The following is a 13,805-nucleotide window of genomic DNA, read 5'->3' on the forward strand; positions in this document are numbered from 1 at the left end:
ACCCTTCGCGTTTGCGAAAGCATGCTCCCCCCAGCCTCTGCGTTCGCGAGCCAAGTACCGCGTTCGTGATGAGTTATCTTCCCCTCCCCCAGGTCCTATGTTCTTCGCGTTCGCAATAGACAGGTCACGTTCACGAAGGGTAAAACCCCCGCTGCTCCGCTTTCACGACCAGTCCTTCGCGTTCGCGAAGAGGAATTTCCCCTGCCCCCATTTTACCTTTTGCGTTCGCGATGCTACCTACGCGAACGCGAAGAAGGGCATATCAGAACAACTGCTGTAGCAAAATACTAAATTTTCTAAGTCTAAAACACCCCGAAGCCTAACCGAAACTCACCAGAGCCCTCGGAGCTCCAATCCAAATATGCACACAAGTCTAAAAACGTCATATGGACTTGCTCGTGCGATCAAATCGCCAAAATAACACTTTGAACTACGAATTTAGCACCAAATTGCATGAAATTTTGAAGAAAGTTTCAAAACTTCTATTTTCTCAACCAAAGGTCCGAATCACGTCAAATCAGTCCCGTTTCTCACCAAATTTCACCGATAAGGTATAAATATCATAACGGACCTGTACCGGACTCCAAAACCAAAATATGGACCTGGTACCAACAAGATCAAATATTAGCCAATTTCTTAAAACCTTTATAATTTCAGTCTTACAATTTTCATCAAAATTTCATTTCTCGGGCTTAGGACCTCAGAATTCGATTTCGGGCATGCGCCCAGGTACCATATTTTACTGCAGACCCACCGGGACCGTCAAAACACAGGTCCGGATTCGTTTACCCAAAACGTTGACCGAAGTCAACAAAAATCAACTTTTTAGACCAAAAATTATTATTTCATCAATTTTTCACATAAAAGCTTTTCGGATGCACGTCTGGACTGCGCACGCAAATCGAAAAAGACCAAAATGAGGTTTTTAAGACCTCAAAATACGGAAAGTACTTTTTTAAAAAAGACTTTTGAATAAAGCAGTTTCCGAAATAAGTAGTTTTCAGCTGCTTTGGCCAAACATGCTTTTAAGCTTTGTATCCAATCAAATAAGTTCATATAAATTGGAACTAATAGAGTTATTTTTAAAACAATTATACTTAGATAATTTAACGAGACTTTGCAGAAAATAGGTGCAAGAACTCTGGAAGAAAAAGATTTGTATAAGTAATACCAATTAGTTGAGAATAAATTATAATTATGTTAATAACTACTCTAATTAATATGCTTTCTAAGAGTCTTTTAGCACTATTAGAGATTCTTAAACCGGTAGGAATATATAGAATTTCTAGTACTTTTCGTTTTTATTTTTATGTTGTATAAGTTAGCTTGAGATGAATTTAGATGGAAGTTAAACATACTGTATATGTTATTGTTGTTGTATTATCTTTGAACAATGATAAGATAAATAACAACAAAAAATATTATTTTTGGATGGAAGGAAAAAAAAAATAAAGAAATGCCAAATACAATTTTCCGCTCTTCGACCTTTTGGCATGATTATATATTTTTCTCATTCAGTTATTGAAGGAAAAGATTAAAGAAAACTAAGAAATTAATATTGATCTGCGGAAAGAATACTGTCGCAAGTAAAAATAGAGTGGATTTAATATTAGCTGGCTGTGTGTGAGAGAGAAGCAGAAGTCACGGATAGGAAAGACAATAAAACAGTAGAGAAAATGACTTACTATTAAAGTTAGTTTTATATATATGTGTGTGTGTGTGGCTATGAACAAACGTGTGTACGGAATATAGACATTGCATGAGCTAAACTGCCAAAGGGAGTCCGTGATGTTCCTTTGTCTTTACCCCAAAATAAAATAGAATGAACAAAAAAATATCTGTTTGGAAAGTAATGGAAAACAAAGAAATACTTATAAGAAAATAAATTTATCCTTCACTTATTATGTCAAACATGAATTTTTTTGATGATTGATCTTGTAACTATATTTTCAATATCATTTATTTATTTTTAGTTCTCGAGACACTTCACGCGGTGGAGTTTGGAATTTCATCAAGAAAATTCAAAAAAAATGTTCTCTTTCGTTTTGGATAAATAATTTATTTATATATAGATAAATAAAAGTTTTCACTTATATATACAGTACAATATTTCGACAAACATAGCTCCGCTGCCCCACACTATACGAAAAAATAAAGAGAAAAAGAAATGACAGAAATTACTGAAAATATTATAACTAGAAAGATAAAAGAACAGCCCAAGGAATTAACCAAAAAAGAGCAAATGCAAGTAATTTGTTAGTATAATATTCTCATGCAGGTTCCCCTCAAGAAAACATATCAAGAAATGGATACTACTAGTTTATTTCCTTTTGATTTCTTGTTACTTTCTTGATCTAACATCTCTCCCCCTTAAAAACAATCAAAGTGCAAGTCCCTTTGACAAAATACACAGTCAATATTACAAACTTGTATATTTTGCACAAAGTGACTTGTATATACACTTGACTTCATTTCTCTTTGATCATCTTGAAATGAGGATGTTCTTGAATCCTCCTTGAGAGCATCTAATTCTGAGAATAACATAAGAAATGAACCTATAAAGCAAGATGAAACACACAATAATAAGCAAATTTTTTCTTCTACTTTCTTCTCCACCATATCCTTCCTCTTTAAGCACTTGATCACCTCTAGCCAAACACATCCCAAACATGTATTGTAGGCATTTTCCAGATCCAGAGAACTCATTAATCAAGAACCCTTCAAAAGGATACTTAAACAATGATATATAATGCATGACAATCCAATAATTTGGAATCTCATTCTTTGACACAAAGTATCCTGAGAACAATGCACATGATCCCATCATACCACAAACCAATGAGTTTCCAATTATGAAGTTTGGGACTAAGGCACTACAGCAAACAACTACTGAGTTTGCTGTGTAGAGAATGAGCCAAATGAGGAGCAAAAAGTGCATGAATGCCAGAAACTGTTTATTTAGACCAACCAACCAGTATAATGGAACTGAGAATAGCAATGCAAGAATGAGGAGAAATGGCAAGTAAACAATGCCATTTGCTATTGCATAGGATGAAACTCTATAGCTCCCACAAGAAGTCTCTTTCATTAGTATCTCCCTTTCTTGCAAGAATATTGGTAAGGCTTCTGTAGTACTTGACAACAGATATGTCAAGATGAAAGCAAATAGACCTACCCTTGCTTGTGCTCCAACTAAATTGTCTTCAAGATTGTAAAAAACTGATCCTAAAACAAGGCCTGAAACCAACATTTGTAGTGTCTTACAACCAAAAAGCTCCTTTGTTCTGTATATGATTTTCCAAAACCTAACAGTGAGAATCACAATCTCTTGCAATCTTGAATTGGCAAAACCACTTGGGAAATCATTACTAACATGAATAGACATAGACAAGTCTTCATCAATCAGTTTAGATTGTTGAAAAAGTTGCTCCAAAGTAAACTTACCTGAATTCTTGATCATGAGTGCTGATTGAGGAGTAGTGTGGTTTTGTTTTTGAATTGTATCAATCGATTCGATAGCGAATTCCAGGATATTAACATGAAGGGGAAGCTGTAACCCCATTAATATCAGCCTTAAACTAAGCTGTTCAATAGTTCCGTGATGCAAGATTGTACCATTAGCCAAAAGAAGGATTGAATTGAACAACTTCATGATCCTGTAACATGGCTGATGAATACTAAGAATTATCGTTCGACTACGAGTTACAGCCATGGTTTTAAGCATGTCAATGATTTGCACAGCTGAAGTACTATCAAGTCCTGAAGTTGGCTCATCAAGAATAAGGACTCCAGGGTCATGGATTAATTCAACTCCAATGGAAACTCTCCTCCTTTCACCACCCGAGATCCCTCGAATTCGATCATCACCAATCCTGGATCCAGCAACATGTTCTAAGCCAAGTTCTTGAATCAAAGACTTTACCCTTGACCTTAATTCTGTTCCAGGAAGTCTTAGCCTTAGTTTTGCACTAAAACTCAAGGTTTCTTCAACAGTTAATAGGGGAAAAAGAGTGTCCTTTTGAGTTACATAGCCTGAAATTTTCTTGAACCTAGCTTTATCTACTGGCTTTTGGTTTACAAATATGGATCCACTTTGTGGTTCAATCTTGCCTGCTAAAATCTCTAGAAATGAAGATTTTCCAGCACCACTTGGACCAACAATGGCTAGAATTTCCCCTGCTTTTGCTCTACAATTCACATCCTTAAGCACATTCCTAACTTTAGGAGTATTTCCCTTTTCCAATTCCTTCACTTCATGCAAATCTTGAACTCCTCTAGAACATTTCTGATGATGGTTTTTACTAAAGATTTTAAAAGGGTTTTCTCTCTTTTGTGTATAGATTGTGTAGTTGATTCCTATTGCTTCAATTTCACAACCTTGTTTCTTCATTGAAGAAGTTAACTAGCTACCTCCACTCACAGAGTTGCTTTGTTCTTTGTGTACCTATTTACCTCTCTTTTTCTAAGTTTCTAAAGTTTTGTTTTGTACTCTATAAGCTCTTATTAGTTTCTGTATTTGAATTCTTTTAATAAAAAAGCAGCTATTTGCTCATGAGATTCAAGAACTATTGGCAGTTAGTGGCTGGAATTTATCAAAATATAATGACCTCTAGTTTCAAAGGAATTTTGTTTGATAGTTTCACGTGAACTTGTTCTTTGGCATTAGTTCACGTGTCAGCATGCATGACAACCTAGAACTCCATTTCAATCGGGTGTATAATAGTATAGCATTATTGATGCTTCAATTTCATAGCCTTGTAGGTCGTCGTTCTTCACCACCTTCGAAAAAAATGTACATTTAATTCAGTGTATTGTAAGATAAGATTTTTTTTTTAAATGCAGATTGAAAGAGAGATTTTTGCTGTACTTGCAGTGATTTTTTGTAAGACTAAATGATAATCATGAGTGAAGCTTTTGATATTTTACTTTGTCAAAATTGCAGTGGTGTATGCAAAATTTTTTAAAGACGGCGTCAACATTTGAATAAGTAAACAAAGAATAAATCTCTGTAGTGGCAAGCGATGCCTTGTGACACCACTTTGGGCTAGGTATATCTTCCCATGACACCTTGTAATCACTTTTGTGATGCCATTCTGCCCTACTTTTTTGTTTAATTATGTGATGGACTCATTTAAAAGCTAAATTTTAAGATAGAGTGAACTTTTATTCTCTTTCACGCTTTAACATAGTAATCTCAGCAGGTTGAGGTCCTAGAATATAAGTCTCTCGCTATTCATTAACCAAAAAAATGTACACATCAAATGAAAAATAATCAAACCGGTATGTGAGAAGACATATTTAACTAAATAAATAAAAGTATGGCTTTTCTAATAATTTATCTATACTATATTAAAAGTACGAAGGTCCTTAGCGAAATGTCGTTCGCCTTTTTTACCCTTTAAAAATATATTTTACATCGGATAAAATTGTAAAATTAAAAAAAATTCCAAATATTTAGGAGTTCTAAATAGACTAAGTTTTTTCTAAGTAATTTACTATTTGATATCTTCTCCTAATAAGGATACAAAATATTAAGACAATAAAAGAATCCAAAAGGGTAGGAGGAAATTTTTTTCATTAGTTCCCAACAAGGAAACTTCACGATTTTGTGTAAAATTTCTTTTCTTTGTCCTTGTTTAATCATAAAGACCAATTTTGCCTCTTTATTTCCCTTTCATATAATTTATTTATTATTTTAAAAATTTAAATGAAAAGTATTTTTTTAGAAGCTTGGTTGTTAAATTTGTTTATTTCTCAAATTTTCTACGACATTAGGTTTTAGGGAAGAGTAATTATTTTGGAAAAAAGTAATAACTAATTTGTGATAAAATATTAATTAGCGTAATCTAATTTACGAAAATACCTAAAGTATCTTAATAAAAATTCGTGTTAAAAAAGAAACTAATATTATTATTAAGAAATTTTATTGCATAATTTAACTTTAAAAATAGGACTTAGTTACGAAATTCTTCTTGTAGCTGATCACTTTTTTTTATTGATCTGTCACTAGCAATAATTTTTTATTATTTAACTACATAATTTTTTCATCGCTAATTTATTTCTTTATGTAGTTGACTTGTCTAGAATACATGGTATCTAGACGATTATTTTGATACGAAACTAATATAAAAGAACACTAAACTTTCAAAATCATCTTGGTTACGTTGTTTCATGCTTAGCCTCTACTTTTGTTTTTTTACTAAATAGGCTCAATATTTGTCATTTTCAAGAGCTTATATTAAAAAAATATATTTTAAGGGCTTATATTTTTATAATTTTATATGCATCGTACAAGGTACACGCGCATCGCGCGAATCTATACTATATTAAAAGTACAAAGGCCCTTAGCGAAATATCGTTCGCCTTTTTTACCCTTTAAAAATAGGTTTCACGTTAGATAAAATTGTAATTTAATTAACTTTCCTAATATCTAGCACTTTAAAATCAACTAAAATTTTGACTATTAAATATTTTCTTATTGAACTAGGTAAAAAGTCCTAATATTTAGGACCTAACATTTAAGAATTTAAAACCAAATAAGATTTTACTTAAGTAAATTCTTTCCTTATTTACTTCATAATTAATTTGTCTTCGTTAGATTTCTTACGTCTATATTTGTTCTATATAAAGTTTAGATTTGGTTTATATAAAGGTTGATTCCCATTTAAATTCTACCATTAAATCTATCTTTTCCTTATATAATTTTTTTAATTTAAATTTTTTATATGTTACGTCTTATTTTTACTTTGGGGGAAATTATTCTTGCATATAATATATTTTTCATCAACTCCTTTTAAAAGTATAACGTTAAATATGAAATTATTTTCATAATATATTTAAATTCTAGAAAAAAGGTCTATAGTTTCTATTCTATTTACTATTTAGTTAAAAATAAAATAAAGAATATAGTATTATTCTATTGTATTCTTTTATTTATGTTATTCCTTATACAGATATGAATATATACAATAAGTTTTATTATCTTCTACTTCCATAAGCCGATTTTGTATATTTTTATACTTATTTTGTTTAATGTGTAAGAAGCTATAAGCGATTATTAGAATACATAGAATTTTTTTTTATATTATGCTAGTTGGCATAAAGGACCAATGCACAACTATGGACGAAAGGGTAGCCTCATTTCGCCTTACCAACCCCATGGAAACTCCGAATACATGCCTAGATTGTTTGTACAGACACACTTTTTGGGTGCTAAAAATCCAAAGTCGAAAGGAAAACAACTCAAAATCAAACAATAAAGAGGTATAAGATTATTATTTTCAGTATTAGGTAAACTATGGTATATTATTTTAATAAAATTATAAAACTGGGAGAAATATTAAGTTGAATATAATAATTGAGATGCATGATTGAGAATCTCTATGAGGTAGAATATTTTTTTTCTTGAGTAATTGGCTAAATTAGATCAACTATTATTATTCTCAAGAATTATTTTTTTGTAAAATTTTATTTTTGTAACTCAATAACAAGCATATAATTCATTGAGACAGATTACACGCGCAAAGCGCGTACTCAAAGACTAGTTTACTTAAATGAAACAGTTACACATTTCAAACACTTCTATGATTTAGGTAGGGGTAGCATTTATTTGCCTTAACTTGGTATGTATAACCCGTGATTCTTCCTATTGTAGTATAAGTCAATTGCACCCTTCAAAGGAAATTGGAAAAGAAAAGAAGAGAATGACTGAATGATTACTTTCATTAGAATTAAGCTAAGGTTATAGGGAGTATAAAGTTGACCAACTGCACAGCCAGAGGATAATATTGTTAGGGATACAATTGTTAGGGATATATTAAATATGTCCTAGATCCAATCTCATGTTTGATGATTTGAACATATTTTTCACGAATGTTATTTCATATAATATATATATGGCATTTGATATTCTTTTATCATTATTATTAATTGCTTAATTATTTTGATAAGGTCCTTGATTAAATTTTGAGACTTGTCATCGTGATTGAGATCATGATAATGAGAGTAAAGTTTCTTATAATTTAATATAAATTTAGTTCTTGATCATAGGATTATTAATTTGGACATTAATAATCCGGTTAGATCAATGTCTATGTGATCGTCTTTATAGGATAAAGATTGGTTGATCTCATTAACTGAATCACATAGATAGATGATGCATATAGAGAGATGATTATTGAACCGACTCATTGGATAATTCCTAATTGTTAGAATTACCATAAACTGTCAATATGATATTCTCTTGAAGAATGTGATGTAAGAGTTTCCTTTGACCTGAGATCGTCATAGTAATTGACAAGTTATTTATTGTGTTTTGATACTAGACACCTATGGCCCTAGGGCAATAATTGAAAGGATATTGGGTACGATTAAATACTTGTAGAATTAGTGATTGATCCAAGATGGAATCTGTCAACTCTTGGTAATGAGTTTAAGCTTCATGTTATCATGAATTATAAACGACCAAACTAAGACCTTGGCCAGGGCAATTGAATGAAAGAAGAAATGAGTTTCTTAGGTCATTCAATGGTCGATTATATTTGACATGAACACATAGTTGGTCGCCTATTTGGATTTGACAGTTGAACCATATCCTAGGGTGATCCACAGCTATAAGGACAGAAGGAATTACTACATTATTCTTCTACTGGTTCTTAAGAGTAAATTGTATACTTTATTTTATCTGGTCGTTAAGGAGTGTTGCTAGATGCCACCCTTGATTAGTATATTGATGTGATCAATTTACTACCAGCTTAGTATTGAACCTATGGGGTCGCAAACTAACGAGTGTTCTGATCATTGCTAAATGATTAATTACTTTATTATTTAATAATTAAATTAAGGAATTTAATTAGTTAAATAAATTTAGTTATTAGTCTAAATGAAATATTATTATATTCTTTGCTAGCACAGAGGATATAATTAATATTGTGAATAAATTGAAGTTTCTATTTGGACAGAAAATTAAATTGTATCTCTTGGTTGAAATATATATATATACATATATGTGATATATATAGCTAATATTAGTTTATATAAGGTGTGTGTGTGTATATATATATATATATAAAATATTAATGAAGAAAACTTGATCCAATTTTGATTGGACATGAAATTCCATGAAGGAATTCCTACGGCAGAATTTCAATTCAAACTCCTCAAGATCTTGGAAGATTTATCCCATTAGAATGGGATATATTTTTCAATGGAAAACTTTAATAAAGTTAATAAAGGAAGTTTGTCATAATCATCCTACTTAGAATGAGATATATTTTTCAATGGAAAACTTTTATAAAGTTAATAAAGGAAGTTTGTCATAATCATCCCACTTAGAATGAGATATATTTTTCAATGGATTCAATTTTTATATTAAAAGACTTACTCTTGATTTAGAATCGGATGACATTCAATTGCAGTAGCAAAAACTCTCTATTCTTCCCCTTTTTTAGCTTCCATTTTTGAAGTGAAAATAACAGGTTTGAGAAGCCATAAAAATCAAGAGACAAACATTCTTGACAATAACAGTTCTTGTCGTGTAACATTGAGTTGAGATTTTTGAGAAAAATTTCAACACATTATTTTGTTCAATTTTGTTCACGGGTTTCATTGATCAAAGAGTTGATAGCAAGGATCGGTCTCGATATGGATATGCATAGAATCTTCGCACAATCGAATTTTTTTTTGAAACAAGACTCTCTTCACCAGGTACGTCTTAGATCCGTTCTTTGACATGTAAATAAATTTTAAACACGAAAAGTTCTGCATATGATTGTTATTACCTTTCGCTGCGTGTTATGAGCACCTATATGCGATCCTACAAATATGGAGGGGGGCGAGCCAGACAAAGTATTCAACAAAAACTTGAGGCGAGTAATATTTGATAAATTTTCAAATCTCGTGTTTCTAAGAACTTGAGGTCGTAGGTTTTTTTTTGATAATTGGGTTTGTTCAATTTATGTAACTGCGCATGTTATATTTGTTGAATACTTCGTCGGGGATTTGCATCTATACCCGCTTTTTGGGTTATGTTTTAATTTGTGCTCGCTTTGCAAAAAGAATTGCAAGCGTACCCACTTTTTCGCGTAACTTCAGCATACGGGGCTGAATTAGCAAAAGCAATCACGCAAAACTTCAGCATTCTAATAGACGGGCCTGAAGTAGCAAAGGCAATACGCTGAAGTTTTTTTGACCTAGATAAGATGCTGAAGTTATTTAGTTCATTTGTAAAAACTTCAACACTAAAATAGCTGAAATTTTTTTGTCCTGGATTCATTAGTTTTGTCATAAAGATTTTTCAAAAACTTTAGCAGAAGATACTGAAGTTATTTAGTTCATTTGTAAAAATTTCAGCACTAGATAAGCTGAAGTTTTTTTTATCCTGGATAAGCTTTTTTAAAAACTTCAGCAGAAGATGCTGAAGTTATTTAGTTCATTTGTAAAAACTTCAGCACTATATAAGCTGAAGTTATTTTGTCCTGGATTCATTCATTTTGTCATAAAGTTTTTTTCAAAATTTTTAGCAAGAAGATGCCGAAGTTATTTAGTTCATTTGTAAAAACTTTAGCACTATATAAGCTGAAGTTTTTGAAAAAGCTTTCTAACATAGTAGATAAATAATCACCTTATTCTTTCATAGTGTATTACTACTATAAAATAATCAGATTGCCAACAACACCTAAATCATAAATTTTGAAAACAATAAACGTGAAAAGAACATAATTACATGGAAATATTCACAAATTATTGTCTACTAACTTATGTAATTATTTATAATTTATTTTTAAATAATCTGATAAACATACTTATGACAATCATCCCATAAACTGAAGTTTCATAGCAGCACCAGCAACAACAGAAGAAAGAAGAAGAAGAAGAAGAAGAAGAAGAAGAAGAAGGAGAAGGAGAAGAAGAAGGAGAAGGAGAAGGAGGAGGAGGAGGAGAAGGAGGAGAAGGAGGAGAAAGGGGGATGAAGTTGTTTAAAAAGTGGGTACAAGTTAAAACTTTAAAAAAAAATGTGTATAGGTTAAATAGGGGCGACCAAATAGGGCGCCCCGTGCAATTTTTACTACTTCGTCGGGGAAATTAAAAATAGCCAAATTTACAAGTGGTTATTCAAAAAGAGCCACAGTTTCAAAAGTAATCAAAATTTAGCCACTTTTCATTTAAAGATAAATCTGAACGAAAACACTGTTCAAAATCTGGAAAATACTCCAGCATAATATAGTAGAATATCAGTATAATATACTAGAATTCCAGTATAATATACCGGTCCAATATAATATGCTGGAGGTTCATACACAGGTGCTCCAATCTCCAGTATATTGTGCTGGAACTTTTCGTATTGCAATAAAACAGTGGCCATTTTTCAATGGCTTTGCAAACATTGGCTATTTTTCAATGACCAGTCCGAAAATTGGCTAGCCCATGCTATTTTTAATACTTTGTCCCCCCTCACCCCCTCCATGTATATGCAAAGTGCCTTCCCCCCACACCACCCAATTATTTGGCCTTTTTTCCAATTATTGGGCCTTTTCCCCCACATAACTATGTGATCTTTTCCCTTTTGATCAGTTGAAGTGTTAAGATTTTGAAGATGTTTTTTAGCAAACAGGAAATATATATATTAAAAACTACGTAGCGTTCAGTACATAACTTTCATACTTTGTGTCACTATAGACACTTTGATTGCCTAAGCTTGCTAGGGTATTGCAAGCATCATGAGATAAAAACTTCATAAAAACATAATGTTCTACTAGTTCACTTTCCACAAAATATTTTATATAAGATGGTGGTTCAACAAAATATTTTTTTCCCTTTATTTGATCAGCAACCTTCTTTGCCATCTTATGAGTTATATTATTTTCTTGCTTGAATGCGTGTTGGAGGGTTACCTCCTTCTGTTGGTGCATTAACAACCTGCATTCATTAACAATGTCATCATATAATCTGCTGCCTTGTTAGATAGACTGGATTACCTCTGTGGAGTCTGTCTCTATTTGAAGAGGGAACATTCCCCATGCTTGTGCTGTTTTGAGTCCCTCTAGGAGTGCCTTGATTTTTGCTTGTAATGATCCGCTAGCATGAGTTGATTTTGCAAAACCAACTACCTAATTTCCATTGGCATTCTTGAATACACCTCTCAGGCCACATTTTTGGTTTTTACTATTGAAGCTAGCATCTATATTTAGTTTAAACCATCCTTTTGGTGGTTTATGCCATCTAACTTTAATGGCTATTTTTTGAGGAGAGTTTATACTTTTTTTAGAGAGAATTTTAACTTCAGTTTCCCTTTGAATAATAAGGTCACTATTTATAGGATTTTCAGTGTTGTTTTAATTGTTGTTATTTCTATTTAACCAAATGTACCGGATGGAAAATGGAAAGAAAGAAATCCAATTTATAAATTTGTTCTTTAGTGGGTAGTTAAAAGCTTTTAATTGAAGAAGCCAGTGTTCAACTTGAGCTCTATAAAGATTTTGTCATCCAAGACTGTCCCAAAACAATTTAATGGTTTGCAGTTAAAGAAAATATAGATTATGGATTCCCCTTCTTTGCATTTGCATATAGGGCATTTTGGATCAATGTTTAAACCAATTCATGCTAGGTATTTTTTACATGGTATCCTATTATGGAGACATTGCCATAAAAAAATTTGATTTTATTAGGACATATTAAATTCCAAATCCATTTGAAATCTATTTGGGTATCCGTTGGAGGTTCCATAAGATTGTAGCAAGTTTTGATCGTAAATATTCCTTTTATATTTAGAGACTATATTGGAATGTCACTAGTTGGTCCCTTTAGACGAATTCTTACTTTGGAGATGTTCTCCTTAATGTCATTAGGGATGTTAAGAGAAATTTCATTGAAGTTCCATTTTTTTCCATCAAAGATGACCTTTATTTTTATGGAATAATCAGTATTCAAGAGAGGGCCTTCTACTGTATTTCTAAGATTTCCTAAATTGGGAATCCAATTGGTCTCCCATATGTTCATGTTGGAACGACAATGGGGTGACCAAATAATACCTTTGGAGCATAATTCCCATTTCTTTTGAGTGCTTTTCCAAATGAAGGAATTTTTCTTTTTAGCATTACTAGTTCCATAGGAGGTGATGATTAATTTAGCCCAGGGTGTAGCAGCATTTGTAAGGATTCTCCATACTAGGCTAGCTAGTATGCATAAAGTCTTAGCATTTGTACTATGGATGCCAAGACCTCCATTGGTTTTTGGTTGGCAAATAGTAGACCATTTGATAAGATGAATTTCTTCTTCTTTCAGTGGTAGTGCCTCATATAAAGTCTCTTTGAACTTTATCAATTTTGTTAATGACCTTTTTGGAAAGTAATGTGTATTGCATATAATGGTTGGGTATTGAGTTTAGGCATGATTAGGATATGGTTGTTCTTCCTACTATATTAATGAATTTTATTTTCCAAGATGCTACTCATATTATTAATTATGAATTGATAGCCTAGGGTATTATTTAATATAGAAAAACCTAGGTAGGTGCCAAAGTATTCACTTTTTTTAATACCTAACCTATTGGTAACATTCTTAATAAGAGTTGGAGGACAATTTTTTTAAAAGAGAATTTTGGATTAGTAGTGTTAATACATTGTCCTGACAGGTCACAAAAAAATTCTAATCCTCTCTTAATGGCTTGGTATGATTTATTATTGACCTTTGCCATAAGAGCAAGGTCATCTGCAAAGAATAAGTGAGAAAAATTTGGACATCTTCTTCCTATGGTTATTGGATCCCAATTCCTAATATCAACTTGATGATTTATGTATCTTGATAGC

The 13,805-nt window shown here is 31.9% G+C and overlaps 1 protein-coding gene across 1 annotated transcript; it reads right to left on the minus strand.

Moving 5' to 3' along the window:
- Positions 1 to 2,168: 2,168 nt before the first annotated feature.
- LOC104210505 (ABC transporter G family member 5) lies at positions 2,169 to 4,528 on the minus strand. Its single transcript, XM_009759417.2, has one exon. The coding sequence runs from the start codon at positions 4,388 to 4,390 to the stop codon at positions 2,483 to 2,485; it is 1,908 nt and encodes a 635-aa protein (XP_009757719.1). The 5' UTR covers positions 4,391 to 4,528; the 3' UTR covers positions 2,169 to 2,482.
- Positions 4,529 to 13,805: the final 9,277 nt, after the last annotated feature.

The sequence above is a fragment of the Nicotiana sylvestris genome, chromosome 5 (genome assembly GCF_000393655.2).
Source record: "Nicotiana sylvestris chromosome 5, ASM39365v2, whole genome shotgun sequence".
Lineage (NCBI taxonomy): Eukaryota > Viridiplantae > Streptophyta > Magnoliopsida > Solanales > Solanaceae > Nicotiana > Nicotiana sylvestris.